This window comes from Bubalus kerabau, chromosome 5, assembly GCF_029407905.1.
Source record: "Bubalus kerabau isolate K-KA32 ecotype Philippines breed swamp buffalo chromosome 5, PCC_UOA_SB_1v2, whole genome shotgun sequence".
Lineage (NCBI taxonomy): Eukaryota > Metazoa > Chordata > Mammalia > Artiodactyla > Bovidae > Bubalus > Bubalus kerabau.
The window spans coordinates 87,251,654-87,275,743 of NC_073628.1; the positions used below are offsets into that span (position 1 = coordinate 87,251,654).

General features: G+C 38.0%; 1 protein-coding gene across 1 annotated transcript in view; it reads right to left on the bottom strand.

The window, feature by feature from the left end:
- Positions 1-24,090, bottom strand: part of CATSPERE (catsper channel auxiliary subunit epsilon) — a 156,346-nt gene that overhangs the window by 41,148 nt on the left and 91,108 nt on the right. The window contains exons 10-13 of the mRNA XM_055582101.1: positions 23,282-23,759; positions 16,678-17,120; positions 6,393-6,451; positions 4,047-4,122 (exon numbers count right to left, since the gene is read on the bottom strand). Coding sequence (XP_055438076.1) covers positions 4,047-4,122; positions 6,393-6,451; positions 16,678-17,120; positions 23,282-23,759 — 1,056 coding nt within the window. The remainder of the gene's footprint in view (positions 1-4,046; positions 4,123-6,392; positions 6,452-16,677; positions 17,121-23,281; positions 23,760-24,090) is intronic.

A 24,090-nucleotide genomic window follows, 5' to 3' on the forward strand; every position in this document is an offset into this window, starting at 1 on the left:
TTCTTTCACCCTTGGGGCTCACAAGCTCAAAGGTCAGGTCTCTGCTTTCTTACTTCTATATCAGAGAACCAATTTGATGTCATTTTTCACTAGCACCTCTACAATCGTGACTGTTAACTCTGTGGTTCCAGCTTGCACCCGACTCACCTGGAAGGTTTCTGTAATACATTTAAGTAACTATGAATTTGACTTCTTTTTAGAACTGGAGTCCTCGTTCTTCCTCAACTGGGATAAGCAATTTTGATTTCTACTTGACTCCAGGACACCTTACTCATTGCTGTATACCCTGCCCATCTTCCCATCCTCCACTGCAGGCTTTCTAAGTGGGATCTAGACACTTGCCATCTGTTATAAACACGCCTTATATGTTGCATATTTTCACAAGGCAAATCTAAAAGAGAAAACCTTTAGGAATCAGGAGGGTAGGGTTAGAGAATGATGTCCAGTCAAGCTTGGTGGATTTAGAGAGTTGCACCTGCTAAGCCAAGCCCTTTCTGGCTTCATTAGAAAGGCATACTTCACAGCAGGAGTTTACAGATTTTATTCCTTGAACCACCTGATCTCACCCATAGGACCTGATTTGTTCTCTCAACAACTCTACCCACAGTCCTTGCTGTCTATCATCACTAAATCTTTTCCCATCAAATGTATTTAGACACATGGGTCTGCCCTTTATCTTTACCGAGTTACCCATATAAGGTACATGGTTGGCTGAGGTCCTCAAGTTTTTCACAGTTACAACACACTATCACTTGATGATCTTATTTGTAACATCTCTTCTTTTCTGGGTCTTAGTTCACTAAAGTCATCCCTAACGTCAGAATTAACAATCATGGCTAAGATTAAAAATATGAGTTGACCTGGAGGTAGCTCTTCAACAAGAGCATGGGTGCAGAATGTGGGAAGCATGAATAAGCCTTTTGTGTAGGGTACCCACTGCTGGAGGACTGACACATCTTCCCTGGGACTGGTCATCTAATAGAGAAATTCTGACGTATAGCCCAAATGAGAATGATGAGTGTATTGGGTTTCTTTATTAAGAAATATTTCTTTATCATTCTCTTAAGTACAGGGCAGAACTCCTCCTCCCTTAGCTCAGATCAGACACAGTATATTCCCCTCTAACTGGACAGAACAACTGAACTGAGACAGAAATTCTAAAGGCTTTCAACATAGAAATGTTGGAAGACAACGTATTAGTCAGTGTAGTCATCTCTCCCTGGGAAATTTCACTTTGGAAGGAGTTATTATGTCCTTCTGGGGCCTGGCTTACTAGGGTGGCCTCACTGCATTCTGGTTCTTGGTGTATGGTTAAAAAACTGAGATGAAGCCTTGTTGGGGCTGCCAGTTCTATTTGGTGCTCTGCTGCAGGCTAGGAAGACTCAGTGACAAAGAGGGCAGGCTCATGTTCAAATGGCTCACCCCACGAGCCATTTGGCCCAGCACGTTTATCAAGGGCCTAACTTCATCCAACTAGAGAAGAACTCTGTGGGCCCTCTGTCTACAATTCTTATCTGGGAGGCTGATGACTTGCTTACCAGTGGGGATGGGAGCACAAAAAGGGGTCCCTGTGGGTTACAGCATACCTTGCAGTTGTGTACTAGTTTTTATTTTCTTGGCTAGCTAGTTAATTCAATTAACTGAATTCTTCATGTGGGTATGCCCCATTGTGCTCTGCCTGGTATGTTTTCTTGCCACATTTTCCTATTGCCTAAAGGACTCTGGCATATTTCATCATCTACTATATGGCCTATTCTCCATTCTATTTCAGTGGGTAGGTCAATACAAACGATCTGAAATGGGCACAGATGGTGGTTAGATTTGAATGGTCCATGTCTTGGGGTGTGCCAAGGAAGAAACCAGTAATATTAGGTAATTCCTCTGTGACAAGTACTATTCTGGGCATTTTACGTAAATTATCTCATTTAATACTCTCAAAGTAGATAAATACTGTGAGATGGATATTACATTTCCCCTTTTATGAACGAGGCAGCCAAGCACTCCTCAGAGTGCTTAGGAGCTTCTTGAAGTCAATAGGAGGCAGAGCTTGCATTTGAACTCTGGTTAGACAGTAAAGTGTCTGCCTACAATGTGGAAGACCTGGGTTTGATCCCTGGGTCAGGAAGATCCTCTGGAGAAGGAAATGGCAACCCACTCTAGTACTCTTGCCTGGAAAATTCCATGGATGGAGGAGCCTGGCAGGCTACAGTTCATGGGGTCGCAAAGAGTTGGACACGACTGAGCAACTAAGCTTTCACTTTCACTTACATTAACATTGGGCTTCCCTGGTGGCTCAGGCAGTAAAGAATCCACCTGCAATGCAGGAGACCCAGTTTCGATCCTTGGGTCAGGAGGATCCCCTGGAGAAAGGAATGGCTACCTACTCCAGTATTCTTGCCTGGAGAATTCCATGGACAGAGGAGCCTGGTGGGCTACAGTCCATGGGGTTGCAAAGAGTCAGACATGACTTAGTGACCAACACTTTCACTCTAGATTAATATGTTTTGTAATGCCTGGGCTGGGCAGGAGAGGGGGCATATCTCTAAATTAGGGAAAGAGATGGAGGAAATCATGGTGCTTCAGGGAGGCAACTTATATGGAATAAAGTGGAGCTAAAGATAGAGAAGGCAGATGGAGGCTGGGGCAGGAACTCCCTAGGTGGCAGGTTTTTGCTTCTTCAGCAGATTAAGCTGGGTAGGCAGCATGGTGGGTAAACAGGGGAAATGGTCAGTATGCATTTCCTGGGGAAGCAATGTGTTTCAGCTGTGCTCAAGGGTGGATCCCATCTGCCTTAGTTCAAGTCTCCCTCTAAATTCATGGAGTCTTGCCCTGATAGGAACAGGCTCTTGGTGCTGAGGTCCTGAAGAGCAGGGCCTATGTCTCACTTAACTTTGAATTCTTCATGTGAGTATGCCCCATTGTGCTCTGCCTGGTATGTAGTGGGTGCTCAATATATGTTTATTGATTATTAGTTGGAATGAGAAAGAATAAAGAGAGGAGTCATCCCTCAGTGGGGAACAAACACTCAAAGGATGTGGTAGTGGGTGGTTATCTGAACACCCCACTGCAACATAACATTGCTGTGCTTTTGTGTATGCCTCTTCCTTGAATCGGAAAAGGCAATGGCACTCTACTCCAGTACTCTTGCCTGGAAAATCCCATGGATGGAGGAGCCTGAAAGGCTGCAGTCCATGGGGTCACTGAGGGTCGGACACGACTGAGTGACTTCCCTTTCACTTTTCACTTTCATGCATTGGAGAAGGAAATGGCAACCCACTCCAGTGTTCTTGCCTGGAGAATCCCAGGGACGGGGGAGCCTGGTGGGCTGCCGTCTATGGGGTCTCACAGAGTCGGACACGACTGAAGCGACTTAGCAGCAGCAGCAGCTTCCCTGAATTCCCTTTGCATCTTCCTGCTCAACTTCTACTTACCCTTCAACAGTCATTTCATGTATCTTCTTTCCACTTTTCCCCTCCCAAATGAAATTCCTCACTCTTTCCTCTGGGCTATTTGATAACTGTGTATTTCACCTTCCCTTATACTAGTTTATGTTTTCCCCTTCAGAAAGGACTCTTTCCATCTTGGTAATTCCCATTACTTGGCACACAGGCTGAAACACAGAAACATGGTAGGCATGCAATAAAACTTTTTAAACAAAGAAATGGTCCATTTTTTAGGATAAATAAATGCAGCGTTGATATGGACATGACTAGCAGTCTTCTCTGACAAACCATATCCAAATTTGGCTGTTCTCATTAATTTCAGTTTTCCTCTACACAGTTTTATTTATATAAATATATAAATGCATTTTAAGATTAATTTTACATCTTTACACATGTTTATATTCTGAGGTAAATTCATGGAAGGCAGTAAGTAATCTAATCTTCTCTTTCCAAAGTAAAATAATGTTGTCTCTACAGTGAAATATTACAGAATGTTGCTATGTGTTAGGGGGAGTGGTATTGAATGGAGTTAATGTGTTTTATTTAGTTTACCACCTGTGTCTTATTGCAGAAAATTTTTTGATCTTCTACTCTGTTACTTGCCTTTTGGGATATTGGACATGTTTTTGCAAGTTCACTGGGTCTCACGTGGACAAGCAGAAGACCTGTGTTCTCATATCTAGGAGAAACAACACATACAAATGACTGTAGAATCATAAGGGAGGGAGCCACGAGTCTGCTTTGTGTAGAACAGATGAAAGTCCCGTTTTCAAGATGTGCTTGAACCCCCCACTGAGGAATCCTAGAGGCCTAGTGGTGCTGGTGACCGCCTGCTGCTTCTGCTAAGGTGCATTGTGGTCCTGTCCTAAAGTCATTCCCATTTCATCGTATCCCATATTTTGGCCAGCATAGGCCAGCACAGTGGGAAATAAAAATGAACTTCTATCAGCATTTCAGCCCTTCTGTTTCATTAACACCCTTAGTCTCCTGAGGATGGGACTTTGCTGCTAACATTGTTGCTTGCTTCCTGATGGTACTTCACAGCCTGCTTCCTGATGGTATTTCACAGCTATAGCTTCCCTGGTGGCTCAGTGGTAAAGAATCTGCCTGCCAATGCAAGAGACTCAGGAGACGTGGGTTCGATCCCTGGGTATGAAGATCTATCTCCAATATTGTTGCCTGGGAAATCCCATAGACAGAGGAGCCTCGTGGGCTACAGTCCATGGGGTTGTAAGAATCAGACATGACTGAGTGACTAAACAACAATAACAAGCCATTGCATAGATTCCTTCTCTAGCCTCTACAGGTTTCTGAACTGAACTGATACAATATTTCATCAACTCTACGATACATTTTTATCTCTAACACCTTTGAAATCAGGAAGCATCTTACAATTATGCCAGTTACGACTTTCTCTCCCAATTTGATGGAATATTGGATTTGGTCTATTCAGTAATATAGTATAGATCTGTAAAGGACACTAAAGTAAATATTACATCTTCAATTTTCTACATAATTTTACTTATAGGTAGATTTTTTCCCACCGATTTCAAAGTTTTTGGTATTTTCTTTTTCTCAAGTCTTGGACTGACCTAAAGTATCCTGGACAATTTGATGTGTATTGTGAAGCAACAGAATTCTGAGTAAATATCCACAAAAACAAAAATACCCAAAGTAACCTCCCCGGTGGCTCAGTGGTAAAGAATCTGCCAGCCAATGCTGGAGATGCAGGTTCGATTCCTAGGTTAGGAAGATCCCCTGGAGAAGGAAGTGGCAACCCACTCCAGTATTCTTGCCTGGGGAATCCTGTGGATAGAGGAGCCTGGCGAGCTACAGTCCATGAGGTCGTAAAAGAGTCTGACATCACTTAGCGACTAAACAACAACAATCCTGGACAATTTGATGTGTATTGTACAGCAACAGAATTCTGAATAAATATCGACAAAACCAAAAATACTCAAAGGAACTCAAGAGAAAAGTTGATGAGTTAGAGGGAAAGGGGTGTTTTGAGCCTCTCTTGACTACTGTGTTTAAAGTGGCTTTTCCTTCCTATACTTCCTGGTGATACTTTACTGCGTCTTTCTGCTTTATTTTCTTAATAGCACTTACAATTGTTTGGGGCCATCTTGTTTATTTATTTGATTACTGGTTGCTTGTCTTCCCCCACTGGAGATATATCTCATGACAGCAGTAACTCCATATTTCTTGTTTACCATGTGTTCTGAACACTTAGAGTGCCTGGCATGGAGCAGGCATGCAAACTCAGGTGGAGTAGCTGCAAACTAGAGAAAAACTGACTTTTTCCTAGAACAATGCCACTTTTCCAGAAAATATATTGTCAGGACATAATGATAACCTAACGCCTTAAAATACAATACCATGTTGGTTGCCTTCCTCCAGGAATTAAGTGTTTAACGGTGCGACCTTATTCCAAGATTCAGAAATTTATCTGACTCTAGTCACAGTTAATGGGCTTCCCTGGTGGCTCAGAGGTTAAAGCGTCTGCCTGGAATACGGGAGACCCGGGTTCAATCCCTGGCTTGGGAAGATCCCCTGGAGAAGGAAAATGGCAACCCACTCCAGTACTCTTGCCTGCAGAATCCCATTAGAGTTCAAGTTTTTGCTTAAGCATAGTATATAAAGACTTTGGGATGGGAATGAATGATAAAAGATGCTCAAAAATATTGAACTAAGAAATTGCCTGGTTTTTTTTGTACCTTCAGTTGGATGAATAGCACCTTCAGATGGGTTATGTTTCCATTAAACTCAAGGAGTATATTACATTTTTTCTATAGAATACTAATCTTGCATCTTTTGAGATATCTAAAAGAATTTGAAATCTGGACATGTAAAAGGATATGAGACCATTTAAATAAAACAATATGTACAAATCTATAACCTGAATAGCATATTTAATATTGGGTAGACTCTTTTAAAAGCCATACTTACTGCAACTTGAAATAATCATCCACTGCCTCATAATTTATATTCTGAGAAAATGTTATTGTCTGAAAAAGAAAATAAAAAAGTTTATGTAAAGCAGGAAAATTGGGAATGGGGACAATGGATACTTTCAAGACAGATTTAAATCTTTATCTAGGTAAAAAAAAAATATTTAGCATTTTTATAATTTGTTGTCTATCTCAGAAACTCCAATTATGTAGATATTCAATTTTCCTTGTTATATTCCCTTACTGTACTTTTTATATTATTATAGCTCTTTTATTTACATTGTTTCTCTCTCATTTAACTTTTGTTGTTGGAATGTTCTTATTTTTATTTTTCATTTATATCAGCATAGCAAGCTTTCACTTTCTTCTGTTTTCTAATAACCTGTCTCTGGACCTTTTAAATTCTTCTTTGAGGTTTTTAAATGATTACAGATATCATATTGTCTATAGTTTTTGAGACTATGGGGAGTTATTTGCTTGATCTTTCCTCTGTTGTTTTTGAGTAATTTTTAAAAATGTCCGTTTGCCTTTTGCATATTTTCTTCCCTCTGAACCATGTTTCATCTCAGTTTTCAGTATCCTATATGGTTGCTATCATCTCAGGGTAAAGCCACTTACAGAACATATATGATAACAAAGGCAGAAAATTATAAATTTCACATTTTTGAAGTATGGAAGCTATAATTTCTACATCCTTAAATTACTTTCTGATAGTTCATTGTCATATATCTACCTATCTATATATATATCTTCAGAGACGTCAGTTTGGTTTTGGCTAATCTGTTGTGATGACAGACTTTGTGTCTGTAAAACAGTCTTAGTGAGGGACTTCTTGGTGGTCCAGTGGCTAAGACCTCGCACTCCTAATGCAGGGGCCTGGGTTTGATCCCTGCAGCTAGTAGATCCCGTATGCTGCAACTAAGACCTGGTGCAGCCAAGTAAATAAATATTGAAAAAACCTTAGTGAAAAATCTTATTTCTTAAACAAAGTTTATTTACTTGTATGCTGGATACTAAGTTGAACGACATAAAATATGCAATCTTTTATGATAAAGTTGACGCTATGAAAGTAATCACACTAAAAATAAATCACTTCAATGAGATATCGCCTCACACCAGTCAAAGTGGCTCTCATCAAAAAATCCACAATAAATGCTGGAGAAGGTGTAGAGAGAAGAGAACCCTCATTGTTGGTAGGAATGTAAATTGGTATAGCCACTGTGGAGAACAGTGTGAAGGTTCCTTAAAAAATTAAAAATAGAGCTACCATATGACCCTGCAATCCTACTCCTGGGCATATATCTGGAGAAAAACATAGTCTGAAAGAATACACGCATTCTAATGGTCATTGCAGTGCTATTTACAATAGTCAAGACATGGACGCAGCTTAAATTTCCATCAACAGAGGAATAGATAAAGAAGATGTGGTACATATATGCAATGGAATATTACTCAGCCATTGAGAAGAATAAAATAATGCATTTGCAGCAACACGGATGGACGTAGAGATTGTCATGCTTAGTGAAGTAAATCTGACAGAGTAGGAAAAATATCATATGACATCCCTTATATGCAGAATCTAAAAAGAAATGACATAAATGAACTTTACAAAACAGAAAGAGACTCACAGACTTAGAGAATGAATCTATGGTTGCCAGAGGGGAAGAATGGGGAAAATGGATTACTAGGGAGTTTGGGATGGACATGTACATGCTATATATAAAATGGATAACCAACAGGGACCTACTGTATACAGCACAGGGAACTCTGCTCAGTGTTATGTGGCAGCCTGGATGGGAGGGGAGTTTGGGGGAGAATGGATGCATGTATATGTGTGGCTGAGTCCCTTTGCTGTCCACCTGAAACTATCACAACATTGTTAACTAGATGTACGCCAATAAAAACTTAAAAAAATACAGAGCAAAAAAAGAGAAAAAAAATCTAGTTTCATGTTCAAAGAAAGGAACTAATTTTCAAATTTGCACCTGTATTCTTTTGTATGCCACATTTTTCTTCATATATAATCATAAAAATTATTTTACAAGATTTTCTTGGATATAATTAGATTTAAAAAGTTTACTGTTATCTTTTGTGAAATGGAAGCATATTCTCCAAACTTTACTTACTAGTTGTCATTTAAATGATGCTTTAAATTGGGTCTGTAACTCAACCAACATATATGTATGTTATTTTGAATTATAAACACTGAAAATATACACACAATGGAACTATTTAAAAATGCACTTTGTGAATGTGATCATCTATTTAAAAATGACTTCATTATAAATGATTAAAGAATAATTAGGAAACTTTCATTTCTACTAGTGGTGGGCTAGGTTATACAGACAAATTCCCCTAAAAAGAGACAAATCAAAAACCATAAAATCATTGCCCTTTTAAAAAGTTATCATAAAAGCATCAAGTAACTGACAAAAAAGTAAGGAATTGTTAGTCCAAATACTTGAAAAGAGGGACTTAAGAATCTAGGAGTAAAGCAGAACACCAGAGCCCATAATCTACTTTCTCCTAAAGGTATTTGTCAGCTTAGTTAGAACAGAGATAATTCAAGACAGAGAATCAAACTGGATACTCTATATTAACCTGTGTTATCAGAAGACTACACTCTCTGGGTAAGGGTAAATTAAGATTAAATTTGCCTTCTCTTTAACCATCCAGTGACTTCAGTCACTTAGCGATCAGAAAAAGCAAGAAAAAATAATTGTCCTAATAATTTGTGGCTATGAGCAGGTACTTGCATGGCTTTATATCCTAGAATTGTTTGCTTGATGATCCAGAGAACTTGAAGAAGTCTCAGAGCAGTGGTACCTTAGATATGCGACACTGGCAAACACAGATCATCTCAAGATCAAAGCATATTCTTCCTAGACTTCAGAGAATTCTTACAAATACTTTTTCAGGTATAATGAATAGCCCACAGTCAAAAATAACTAACCCCCGCCCCAAAATAAGGCATGTGTGAGTAATAACCAGAATAAACAATGATGGAGAGAAGAAACAGATGAAATACACATGCTCATACTTCAGATATGAAACTAATAGATGCAGATTATTATAAAAGATATGTTTACTAGTCTTATGGAAATAAATGACCAGAGCTGGAAAATATCTACAGTATGAAAGAAACTAAAAAATGTATTAAGTGTGCTTTTAAAAAGAACAAGTAAAACTTCTAAAAATTAAAAATACAACAATCAAACACATAGTATATAATTTTGGCATTAGATTAGGCATGACAAAAAGGGGAATAGTGAGGTGGAAGATAGATCAGAAAAATTATAAGAATGTATGCCAGAGACAGAAATGAATGAAAATAAAGAAGAGAGTTAACTCAAAAGGGATAGATTGAGAAAATTTAACCTATTTTTAATCAATGTTAACAGAAAAAGAAAAGATAAAAAGGCACAGATAGTGTTTGACAAAATACCTGCTGAAGACAATGACTGAGAGATTCAAGAGGCCCAATAAATCCCAACAGGATAAAAATAAAGAAACATACATTTAGACACATCATGGTAAAAGTGCAGGAAGCAGAGAATAAAATCTTAAAAGCTAGTAACTACAAGAAATGGCTATTCACCTCTAGGACTGGAATGGAGGGAACAGAGGGAAGAAATTTGGGTTGTTACAAACTAGTAAGTCAGGTTAGGGGTTCCACAGACCTTGAACCCACACCTTGAAAGAGAGGTACTGCTAACCTGGTGTGGCATCTCACTTCTTGTAGTTACTAGCTCAGTAAAATCTCAGTTCCTTTTTTTCTTTTCATTTCTCTCATATACCAAGTTCTACTAATTCTTTATATTAAATCACCTTTACTAAGACAATTGTTTTGTTTCTGTTTTCTTGGTTAGAGGCTTTCGGATACAGGAGTAGTGTCAAGAAACCAACCCACAACGATGGAATCCTGGGATTGATTTCATTGTGTCCGTGGCCTTGAACACGGTATTAAGTTCTTTGCTAAATGGGAAAGGGATTCTATTATTTCACGGTATGCGGAAACATTACAGTTCTTAACTGACTGTTCCTTCCAGGGAACAGCGCAGAGACAGTCAACTAAAATGCATCCCAAGTCCTTCTGTGAAAGAGGCTTATTGGCTTATTTCCATAGATGTGGCTTATGGGGCAGGCTTCTAATTAAACATGTAGGTACTGACTACAATTCTCTCCAGAGACTGGTGAGGCTGACAGGTGCACCAGTATTGCACTCTCCTTTTGCCCCACTCCGGGTTGTCAGTATCTCAGAGAAAGTAGCTATTAACACATCTGGTGCCCCAGCTTTTGTGTTGGCCACTCAGAGAACAGAGAACACATCCCTCAATAGTCTGGCTCTGTTGGCCAGCAGAGCTTGTTCTTACAGGTTTGATGGGATGGCAGCAAACAAAGAAACATTTGTCAACTGGCTATTAGCCTGAGACTCAGTGCTTAAGTAGCAGATGGAAATGCCAACTCCCTGAAAGCAGTATATTTGCACAGTTTAAAATCTGTCCCCTGAGTGTCTGACTTCGAATCAACTTGCATTTGGGTACTGAGATACTCTCCCCAACCCCCTTGAAAGACTGACAGTTCTTAGCACACCCTAAAATACTGAGAGCCACTAAGAATAAAGTAAGTGGCTTGGACAATCACAAAAGCTTGAGAGACAACCAAGAGCTCGAGCAGAGTTGAATAGTAAGGTTCACCTCCTTCTAGACTGGAAGAAGTAGCTGTTTTATTTACTGCTTAGGAACTAACACAGAGAGTACAGGAAAATGAAGAAGCAGAAATATTTCTAAATGAAAGAAAAAGATAACATCACCTAAGAAAGCCTTAATAAAATAGTAATAAGTAATTTATCTGATAGAGTTCAAAATAACAGTCATAATAATGGTCACTGAGCTCAGAAGAAGAATGGATGAACAAAGTGAGAATTTCAACAAAGAGACTGAAAATATAAGAATGTATCAAATAGAAGTCACAGAGCTGAAGAATACATTAACTAAACTGATACATACAATAGAAGAGTTCAACAGCAGAATAGATGAAGTGGAAGAAAGGATGAGTGAACTCAAAGATGGCAGTAGAACTCACCAAATCAGAGCAGGAAAAAGCAAAGTGAAGATAGCTTAAAGGACTTATGGAACATTAGGTGGACCAACATTTGCATTACAGGGGTCCCAGAAGGAGAAGCGAGGGAGAAAGGGGCTTAAAAACTGTTTGAAGAAATAATGACTGAAAAAAACTTTCTTAACTTGGGAGAGGAAACAGACACCCAGATCCAAAAAGTCCAGAGAATTCCAAATAAGATAAATTCCAAAAGACCCATACCAAGACACATCATAATTAAATATCAAAAGTTAAAGACAAGGAGAAAGTTTAAAAAGCATCTTGTTGTATACAAGGGAACCCCCATAAGACTACCAGTAGATTTTTCAGTAATAACTTTGCAGGATGGAAGAGAGTGGTATGATATATTCAAAATGCTTAAAGTAAAAAACTGCCTTTCAGAACTGAAGGAGATATAGTTTTTCAGACAAGCAAAATCCAAAGGAATTCATCATCACTAAAATTTACTTAAATGTTAAAGAGACTTCTTAAGTTGAAATGAAAGGGTACTATTAGTAGCAGGAAATATAAAAGTATAAACCCAGCTGGCAAAGGTAAATATATAGTAAAATTCAGAACAGTCTAATATGTGAATGTGGTAATTAATCATATATAAAGCTATATGAAAGTTAAAGACAAAAGTAGTAAAAATAGCTATAATTGTTCATAGATACACAAGAGAAAAAGATGTAACTTGTGACATCAAAATGTAAAACACAGGAAGGGGTGTAAAAATGTAGAGCTTTAGACTATGATGAAATGTAAGTTGTATCAACTTAAAATAGACTATTATAAATATGTTTTTGTATGTAAGCCACATAGTAACCACAAAGCAAAAACTTAAATGAGATACACAAAAGATAGAGAGACATGAATTAAAGCAAACCACTAAAAAAGTTGTTAAACCAGAAAGGAGGAGATCAGAAAAGATGAAAGGAACACAGAAGGACTACAAAAAGTTAGGAACAGTTAACAAAATGGCAGTAATATGTATCCATAATTAATTAAAAGACATAGAATAGCTAAATGGGTGAAACAACCCATCTGTATGCAGAAGGCTTCCCAGGTGGCACGTGGTAAAGAACCCACCTGCCACTGCAGGAGACATAAGAGACATGGGTTTGATCCTGGGGTTGGGAAGATCCTCTGGAGGAGGGTATTGCAACCCACTCCAATATTCTTGCCTGAAGAATCCCATGGACAGAGGAGCCTGGAGGACTGTGGTCCATAGGGATGCAAAGAATCGGACATGACCAAAGCAACTTAGAATTTAAAAAAAAAAAAATCTGTATTCTGCTTATAAGAGACACACATCAGATGTAAAAATACACACAAACTGAAATTGAAGAGATAGAAAAAGATATTTTATGCAAATGGAAATCAAAAGAAAAATGGGATAGCCATAATTATCAGACAAAACATACTTTAAAAGAAAGACTATAATATAGACAAAGGAGGTCATTATATAATGATAAAAGATCAATCCAAAATGATATAATACTTATGCATCTAACATAGGAGCACCTAAATATATAGAGCAAATATAAACATAAAAATGAGAAATAGCAATACAATAATAGCAGGTAACTTCAGTTCCCAACTTGAATCAATAGATAGATAATCCAGATGGAAAATCAATAAGGAAACATTGGCTTTAAAAAATATCTTATACCAGAATGACTTAACAGACATATCAAGAACATTCCATCCTGGAATATTCTCCAGGATAGATTATATAGTAGGCCACAAAACAAGTCCTAATAAATTTAAGAAGATTTAAATCATATCCAGCATCTTTTCTGACCACATGATATGAAGCTAGAAATCAATTATAAGAAGAAAACTGGAAAATTCACAGATTTTGCTGAACAAACAATGGGTCAAAGGAGAAATAAAATTTTCTGAGACAAATGAAAATGGAAAGCCAACATATCATGGCATATATTTGATATATCAACATATCAAAATTTATGGGATGCACCAGAGCAGTTCTAAGAGGAAAGCTCATAGTGATAAATGGCCTACATCAAGAAATAAGAATTGTTAGAAAAAAATCTAATTTAATACCTCAAAGAATTAGAAAAAGAAGCATAAACAAAGCCTAGGGTCAGTAGAGGGAAAGAAATAATGAAAGTCAGAGTAGAAATAAGTGGAGACCAAAATGACAATAGAAAAGATCAATGAAAATAAGAGTTGATTTTTTAAAAGTATAAACAATATCGACAAACCTTTAGTTAGACTCACTGAGAAAAAAGAGAGAGGGCTCAAACACATAAAAACAGATATGAAAGAGAAGATATTACAACTGATACTTTTATGACATAAAAAGATCATAACAGATTACTATGAACAATTACATGCCAAAAAATTGGGAAACCTAGAAGAAATGCATAAATTCCTAGAAACCTATAACCTACAAGACTGAATCACTAAGAAGTAGAAAATCCAAATAGACAAATTACTAGTGAGAAGATTGAATCAGTAACCAAAAACCTCCCCAAAAAACTCCATGACCAAAATGGCTTCACTAGTAAATTCTACCAGTATTTATAGAAGAATCAATTCCTATCCTTTTCAAAATCTTCCACAAATATAGAGAAGGGAACATTTCAGAACTAATTTTACAATGCTAGCATTACTCTGATACCAAAGCCAGATAAAGATACCACCAGAGAAGGATATCATGGGTCAATATTCCTGATGAACACAGATGCAGAAAGTCTCAACAAAATTTAGGAAAATAAATTCATCAATACATTAAAAGGATTATACATCATGATGAAGTAGAATTTACTCCAGGAATGCACAGATGGTTCAACATGTACAAATCAGTCAATGTGATACAGCACATTAAAAAAATGAAGGATAAAAATCATATGATTATCTCAATAGATGCAGAAAAAGCATTTGACAATATTCACCATCCATTTATGATAAAAACTCTCAACAAAGTGTTTATAGAGAACAAACCTCAACATTATAAAGCCGATACATGATAACCCCATACTAACATCATACTCAATGGCAAAAAGCTGAAAGCTTTTCATCTAAGATTGGACCAAGACTCACCACTTTTATTCAAGTTCTAGCTAGAGTAATTAGGCAAGAAAAACAAATAAAAGGCATCCAAATTAAAGAGGAAAAAATAAAACTGTCACTACTTGAAGATGACTTGATATTATATCAATATGTAAAGAAATCCTAAAGACTTCACCAAAAAGACAAATCAATATAGGTACAGAATTCATGATCAATATATAAAAATCTGGTGCATTTCTATACACTAATAAGGATCTGTCAGAAAGACAAATCAAGAAAATAATTTCAGGGCTTCCCTGATGGTTCATTGGTTAAGAATCGGACTTGCAGTGCCACGGACATGAAGTCTGATCCCTGGTCCAGGAAGATCCCACATGCTATGGAACAACTAAAGCCCATGAGCCACAACTACTGAACTTGCATTCTAGAGCCTATGAGCCACAACTACTGAGCCCATGCACTGCAACTACTGAAGCCCACTTGCTAGAGCCTGTGCTCTGCAACAAGAGAGGCCACAGCAATGAGAAGCCCACTCACAGCAACCAGAGAGTACAAGAGAGTAACCCCCACTCATCACAACTAGAGAATGCCCACATGCAGCTACGAAGACTCAACACAGCCAAAAAAGTAAAATAAAATAAAAAAAATTAGTCTTAAAAAAAGAAAATAATTCCATTCACAGTTGCACCAGAAAGAATAAAGTACACAGGAATAAATTTAACCCAAGAGGAGGAGGAGTCAAGATGGCAGAAGAGGAGAAGGTAGAATTCACATCTCCTCACAAGTGCATCAAGAGTACATCTACAAATGGAATTCTCACAAAGCACCTGCTGAATACTAGTGGAAGATCTTGGACACCTAAAAGGACAAGAAAGGTTCCCATGCAACTGGGTAGGATGAAAGAAAGAAAAGAAAGAAAAGAGGAAATGGGAAGGGACCAGCACCCCTGGTGGGGAGCTGAAGGTGAGGAGAGGTTCTTGCAACTCAAAGAAGCACCCTCCCAGTAGGGAAACCCACTGGGACAGAAAGGGACCTTTCGTAATCAGAGGGGAACACAACAACTGGTCTGTGGAAGGCAGGACAAAGTAAGAACCGTGCTCATGGTCTGTACTGCTCCCCTGCACACCCCAGCCTGAGCTGTGTGTCTCCTGGTACAGAGCAGGGCTGGGTGCTGGAAGGTGGGGTTTGGAGAGCAGACCCAGGGAGGGGACAGCTGTTGGCTGTGAAGCAACATCTCCTGGTTAAGGAGCTCCACAAGCTGGAAAGTCTGGGGGAAGAAGCCTGGGTCACCACAGGACCAAGTGCCATTGTTGAGTGGCGCACAAAGGGCAGAGCCACCATGGCAAGGCCCTTTTCCACCCACTAGCCCCTTGCTTGTACGGGCATTTGCAGGGGCACCCATCTGAGCAGGCCTTGTGCATTGGTTTGGCAAATACAACTGTAGCCAAATGTTGGCCTTGAAAGGCCTTGTGGCTTCCATTTTCACCATTTTGGAACACTGTGCTCAGACTGCCAAGTGAAGAAGCCAGGTCCAGCCTGGAGGATAGAGGACACGTGGAACAGAGCCAAGCGCTCCAGCTGAGGCCTCCTATACTAACATGCCAGTGCTTACACCAAATATTTGACACACAGATGAAGCCGTCTTACATTATCCTGTCCCAGGCAAACCACCAGATGACTACAGCCTCATGAGTAAACCCAAGATGAAACTAGCTGAACTGCCCATTTACTCATAACCTGAACTGTTGCCTCACAGAACTTGTTGTTCGAAGGCATTATGTTTATGGTGGTGTTACAGTGCCATAGATAGCAGATAGAACTCCACAAAACAGTCACATACTATTTTTTTTTAAAAAGGAAGTGAACAATACAATTGACAATAAAAGAGCCATATAGGAATGTGCTTTTAAGTGGCAAAGAGGCCCTGGATATTGAAAGTAAAAATTGTCACTCAGAAGTTAATGAGTTATCATATCATTATTCATTAAAAACATACATATTTCTCAATATTTTAAAGCTAAACTTGAAGATAAATTTGTTTTTTGAAAAATGTTATAATAAATATTATAAATATTTATAATATATATAATTATAATATAATTTTACATTTATTAAAATCAAAGAATTTTAAAATATTAACTTACCGTGGTTTTACTGCAATGTCCTAAGGCAATTTCATAGTGAATCTGATCTTTTATTTCTAATATTTTGGGGCCATATGATTCTACAACAATATATAGACCAATATTTTCTGGATAGACTATTTGAGCCCAAAGGGACAGGTTTTGTCCCTTGTCCAAAAGGTAAGAAAAATGAAAAATATCATTATGAAATGCCATATAGGGGCACTTTTCTTTTGTCTTGAAAGTTATACTTTGTGCTTCCAGTTGTAAGGGATATTCCTCTGGATATATTTCGCCATTTTCAAAAACATATATGAGATACATATTACCAGATGGTTTAAAAGAAATTAATGATTTTACTGTGCTATTTGTCCATAAATGTAGCTTTATTGCATCTTTGATTTTAATCTTGAAATAAAACATTACATTGTTTTCCATTTTTACCACAATATTTCCATAATAATCTGGAAAAAAAAAGAGAAAAGTTTTTGTTACTCTAAGTTAACAGAAATCCATGCTGACGTGGACTGTAGCCCACCAGGCTACTCTGTCCATGGGATTCTCCAGGCAAGAATGTTGGAATGGGTAGCCATTCCCTTCTCCAGGTGATCTTCACAGCCCAGGGATCGAACCTGTGTCTCCCACATTGCAGGTAGATTCTTTACCACCTGAGTCACCAGGGAAGCCCCTACTTAAGTGTACTATTAACCAAAATAATTTCTTTCATAATGATATTTACATACTTTGAGAAAATCAAGGTGTGCAGACACAAACCCATAACTTTACATGATGTTTGAGAGCTGCTCTCCCTCTTCATAGCAGAGCATTTTCTTTTTCTGCATACCTTTCTTCTTGCATTCACTGTATGACTTTTATAATCACATTAACATACAAGAAAGAGCTTGAATTAGTGCATTAAATAATAATGAGGGTGAGTATGACAGGAATGGTATTATCAGGAAGTATTGTGATATGGACCAAATTATGTCCCCTCAAAATGCCTGTGTTGAAGCCCCAACTCTCATTGTGACTGTATTTGAATGTAGAGGCTCTATCAAGGTAATTAAGGTTAAATGAGGTCAGAAGGATGGGGCCCTAATCCAATATGACTGATGTCTTTATCAGGGGAGGAAGATACACCAGAGATCTCTTTCTCTTTCTGCCGGCACAAAGAAAAAAGGCTATGTGAGGACACAGTGAGAAGGTGGGCACTGTCTCTAAGCCGGTCAAAAACCAGCCTTGATGACATCTTGATCTTGAACTTCTAGCCTCCAGAATTGTGAAAAAATAAATTCTATTGTTTAAGCCACCTGGTCTGTGATATTTTTTTATGGCAGCCATAGTGTGTGCATGCTCAGTTGCTCAGTTGTGTCCACCTCTTTGTGACCCCATGGACTTTAGCTTGCCAGGCTCCTCTGTCCATGGAGTTTTCCAGGCAAGAATACTGAAGTGGGTTGACATTTCCTCCTTCAGGGGATCTTCCTGGCCCAGGGAGTGAACCTGTGTCTCCGGCATCTCCTGCATTGGCAGGCAGGTTCTTTTTACCACTGAGCCACCTTAGGAAGCCCAGCAGCAATAATAGGCTAATGCAGTTGGGATGAAGAAAAGGTGGTAGTGAAGGAGCTAGCATCTTTTCAGGTTTGCTCTATGCTGCTGCTGCTAAGTCGCTTCAGTAGTGTCCGACTCTGTGCGACCCCATAGACGGCAGCCCAACAGGCCCCGCCGTCCCTGGGATTCTCCAGGCAAGAACACTGGAGTGGGTTGCCATTTCCTTCTCCAATGCATGAAAGTGAAAAGTGAAAGTGAAGTTGCTCAGTCATGTCTGACTCTTCGTGACCCCATGGACTGCAGCCCACCAGGCTCCTCTGTCCATGGGATTTTCTAGGCAAAAGTACTGGAGTGGGGTGCCATTGTTTGCTCTATAAATAATAATCAACTTTCCTCCCCTTAATAGGGTATTATAACTAAGTTATAGACATTCATAAAGAGTACACTTCTTAACCTCTTTGATTCTATAACCATATCTATAAAATGAACAGGTGGACTAGTTGGTTTCATAGCTTTCTTTTCAGATACGACACTCTGGGTATAGCTCCCAGGATTATACTTTCTTTAATTTTCAAAAACAACACTTAGAAAGGACTAGTTGAAAGGAGAAAGGTGAATAAAAGAGTTAGGGAGATTCAGAGTGTTTTGGGCTTTTGGACCTTACATTTGGAATCTAAATAATTAAATGACATTTTCACAAATTGCCATAAATTATATTCTAATCAAACTCAAATCAGAAATGCTGTTTTTTAGGATAAGAATATTATAGTAAGTGTCAACATACTCCTATTTTCCTATCACACTGCTCATTAAAACACTATTAAGTGAATTTTGGATTAAACATGAAGATGAAAATTAGAAATGTTTTTTAAAATAGTGAGAATAATAACACTGTATATAAAAGTTTGCATAATTTTTACATAACACTCTATATAAAAGAATCATTAATGATAAAAGCAGAAATTAAGGAATTAAATAAAAAAAGATGTAGAGTTGATAAATAAAACAGTTCTTTTCAAAGGAAAGGAAAACAAAACCCAAAAGACCTCTAAAAATAATAAATACCTTGCAAACCAGCAAGTAGGGACATAAACAATATTATAAATGAGCAAGAGAATACAAATACAGATATGTAAGAAACTTAAACATTAAAATGTGGTCTTTGCCAATAAATACAAACATCTAAAACTGACTGAAGAAGAGATGAAAGAATTTAATAGACCAATTAAAGAAAATAAAAATAATGAAGACATATAACATTCCTGATTGGGAATATATGGCAAATATGCAATCATCTATTCATTACATATTTATTGAATGCTCAACTATAGCTACACACAACTCTAGGTAGTTGGGAGGACACATTAGTAAAAAATAAAAGATTTTTTTCCTTTGTAACTTACATTCCTTTAGGGAAGGCAACCAATAAACATAAAATAAGTAAATTATATAGTGTGATAGGGGCTTTCCTGGTGACTTAGTGGTAAAGAATCCATCTGCCAATGCAAAGGATGTGAATTCAACCCCTGGGTAGGGAAGATCCCCTGGAGAAGGAAATGGCAACCCACTCCAGTATTCTTGCTTGAGAAATCTCATAAACAGAGGAGCCTGGCGGGCTACAGTTCATAGGGTCACAAAGAGTCGGACACCCACACTTGGTGACTAAACACACACACTAAGTGTGTTAGGTGATTAAAACTGCAGTGATCACAACAATATAGATCTTGTGAAGACAGATGAGTGGGAGGGACTAGCCTAAAACTTAACTCACTTAACATGAGGAATAAATACATACTAAAATTGGCATTTCAGATCTGTGGGGCAAGCTTTGCTTAATAGAAGACTGATCTGAAGGCAATACCAGGTTTCAGAGGAAAAATAAGAAAAAAAATTAGGTTTCTAACATACCAAATACTATAGATGAATTAAAGATTGAAACATAAGAATTATAATTTTAAACTATTTTAAAAAATATTTTAAAATTTTATTTTAGGATTTATTTGGCTGCCTCGGGTCTTAGTTGCACATGGGATTCTCACTGAATCACAGAGGATCTTCTGTTGCCGTGCACGGACTCTCTAGTTGCCGTGCACGGACTCTGTAGTTGTGGTGCATGGGTTCAGTTGCTTCACAGCATGTGGGATCCCAGCTTCCCAACCAGGGATCGAACCTGTACCCCTGCATTGCAAGGCAGATTCTTAACCACTGGATCACCAGGGAATTCGCAAAGTTAAATTATTAACAGAAAATATATGACAATATTTCTAATAATTGGAAAGTCCTATCATATTATAACATTACCAGAGAAGTCACACATAAAAAAATGCTTGGACTTAAGCCTGAATTAAGTAGAAGAGTTATGTTGATATCAAAGTGAAGAATATTCTTGGCAGTAGATATCCAAGGAATAGCAAAGAGGCCAGTCTGGCTCGGTAACAGTGAACAAAAAGTCAAGTGATAGGCGACCACATCAGAGTCTAGGGCCAGATCTCATACTGTGTTTCAGGTTATGCTAAAGGTTTTACATTTTATTCTGAGTGATATAAGAAGCCAAATGAGGGTTTTAAGCAGAGGAATATGATTTTGCACATATTTTAAAAGGCTCACTCTGGCTGCTAGGTGTACCCTAAGCTGGTTGATGATGGGGACACATGGATAAAAGATGAGAGACCACTTAAAAGACTCTTATACTTATGGGCCAGAGAGGATAGGGGCTTGGACTGGAGTGGGAATGGTGCAAAAAGGCTAGATTTTAGATATACTTTTTACACATAGCCAACAGGATTTGATAATGGCTTGCTATGGGATGTAAAAGGGGAGAATTCAAGGATGAGGTCAAGGTTTGTGGCTGGAAGAAAAGAAGAGCTGTTCACTTGATAGGGGATGACAAGGGAAGAAGCAGGCTGCAGTGTGGGTGAGGGACTCAAGGATTCAGTTTTGGATATGTTAGTCTGAGATGCCCACTAGTCATCTGAGTAAAAGTATCAAGAGGTAGTAAGAAATAGCAGTTTGATTTCAGGCTAGGGATCATGGTTGGAGGGCAAAGAATGAATGTAAACAGAGTTGAGAGGTACTTCTCCATTTAGGAATTAAGAAGATGAGACTGGAAAAGAGGTTGAAGCTGGTGAAGCAGGAGGAAGATCAAAAATACCCTCAAAAGTCTTTGGGAAAAAGTGTTTCAGGAAAAAGGCCATGTTGAATTGTTTCAAATGCTGCTGCAAGATCACAAAAGATGACTGGAAATTGGCCACTGGATTAACAAAGTGGGAGTCATCGAAACCCCTGACAAGGGCAGTTTTTGAGAAAATTTGATTAGAGTGGATTCAAGAGACAATGAGAGGAAAGAGGAAAAGTGAAAGTAGGCAATTCTTCCTGGAGTTTTGCTGTAAATGGGAGTAGCAAGATTGAATGGCTGTGGGTTGAAGGGTGACATGGGGTCAAGAAAGATCAATTACAAATAACAGTGATATTTACTTTAAATGCCCCAGTTAATTTAACTCCTAACTAGATTCCTTGAGGATCAAACTTTCTATTTCTTTGCATTTCATATAATGTTCAGTACACTACCTTAGGAATAATAACATGAAGAATAAATAATATGCTCTTTAATTTAATTACTTTATTTTTGGCTGTGCTGGGTCCTCGTTGCTGTGCTGAATTTTCTTTAGTTGTGGAGAGCAGGAGCTACTCTCTAGTTGTGGTGTGTGGGCTTCTTTTTTTTAATTTAAATTTATTTATTTTAATTGGAGGCTAATGACTTTACAATATTGTATTGATGTGGAGCCTCTTGTTGTGGAGCATGGGTTCTAAGGCATGCAGGCTTCAGCAATTATGGCTCCCAGGCTCTAGAGCACAGGTGCAATAGTTGTGCAGACAGGCTTAGTTGCTCCGAGGCACGTGGGATCCTTCCTGATTAGGGATAGAACCCGTGTCTCCTGCATTGGCCGGTGGATGCTTTACCACTGAGCCACCGGGGAAGCCCAAGAATAACTACTCTTAGTTAAAGGCTTACCACTTGCCAAGTTATTATTCTAAGCATTTTATATACAACCCCTTATCTAGTCAACGTGACAGTCCTATTAATATATTTTAGATTAGAACACTAAGGTTTGGAAACGTAAAATGATATTTTTATGGACTTGAAAACAGATTGGTTTAACTCTACAACACCTGTTATAGAATTCAGTTTCACTGAATTGTGTCCCCTCAAAAAAGTTATGTTGAACTTCTAACTCCAAATGCTGCTTCAGAACATGACTATATTTGGAAATAGAGTCATTACAGATGTAATTAGTTAAGATGAGATCATTCTGGGCTATGGTTGGCCCTGGTGTCCTTTAACAGGATGGTGTATGAAGACAGGAAGAATGCCATGTGATGCCACAGGCAGTGACTGGAATGTTGCAGCTGCAAGAAAAGAATGGCAAGGTTTGCCAGCAAGTCAGAGAAGCTAGGAAAGATTCCTTCAGATCTCAGAGGGCGTATGGCCCTGCCAACACTTTAAATGTGGAATTCTAGCCTCTAGAACTGAGACAATAAATTCCTGTGGCTTGAAGTTTGTACCAGTTTGTGGTACTTTTGTTACGGGAGCCCTAAGCCCTAGGAAGTGACTACAACCACACATCACCTTCTACACTGAAGACACATATGTAAGTTGCATGTGTATTTGCTGATTGATCAAAATGAACCTCTGAATAAAGAACTTGAGTTTGCCATTTTGCTTTATGAGATCCTGGAAAAAAGTGAAACTGTTAGTCTCTCAGTTGTGTCTGACTCTTTCAGACCCCATGGACTGTAGCCCACCAGCCTCTTCTGTATATGGAATTCTCCAGGCAAGAATATCAAAGTGGGTACCCTGCATTGCAGGCAGATTCTTTACTGTCTGAGCCACCAGGGAAGTCCTTTATGAGATCCTAGTTAGCATTAAGAGAATTTTAAAGAGAACCATTTTTAGATGGTAAAACTTCTAAACATCTTTATCAAAAACACCATATTTTAATACATTAAAATTGTACATCTTCATAAGGAAGATGTCTATGAAATCTAGAATAATTTTTGCAGATTGAAGATAACTTACCCATAAGAACATTATGAATAATGCTGTTTTGTGATAATCTTGATAGATTTCCAAATTCTGTAGTTGTTTGTAAAACTCCAGTATCTGTGAAATTATGATAATAATAGTAGATCCTATGTTTGTCCCATAGTAATAATTCTGGCATTGCTGAATATAGGAAATATGGAATTAAAAAAGTGTCTATACTGACATCTAATGCAAAGTCTTGGAATACCCATTGTACTGTATCTTCATTGTGTATCACTAGGTAAATTGTTTTGGAGGTGTTACATATAATGCAGTAATTTAATAACAAGGCAAGTTCCAAAGGGTGTCCTGTATACTCAACATTATGTATAGTCAGAGTAGCAGTTGGTGACATATTTAGAAGTCCTTTCAGTTTTTCAGTAGTTACTATTTTAACAAATTTAAGAAGAGCATATCCAAGATAAACTTCATTTTCTGTCCAGATTGCCATGTTGCTTCTTCTTTCTTTATCCTGTGACAAAACAGAAAACAATTAGAATATCTTTGACTTTAGAGAGGATGCTAACAGTTCCTGTCTTCTATTTTGCAACATTTAAAAATGAAACACAGTGACTACTAAAGGTTTAATTTGTAATGTATTTCTGAACAATACTTCAGACATAGAAGTTACATGGAAATATATTACACATAGGTATGAAAATAAATTATTCCAGTAATTTTATTCTTTTGTATACTTTTTCTATCAATAGAAATAATTAATTTAAATTCTCTTTTAAATCCTCAAAGAGCATTAGCCTTCTCTTTTCCTATGTATTTATCTATCTGACCAAGAGTGTCCCTTA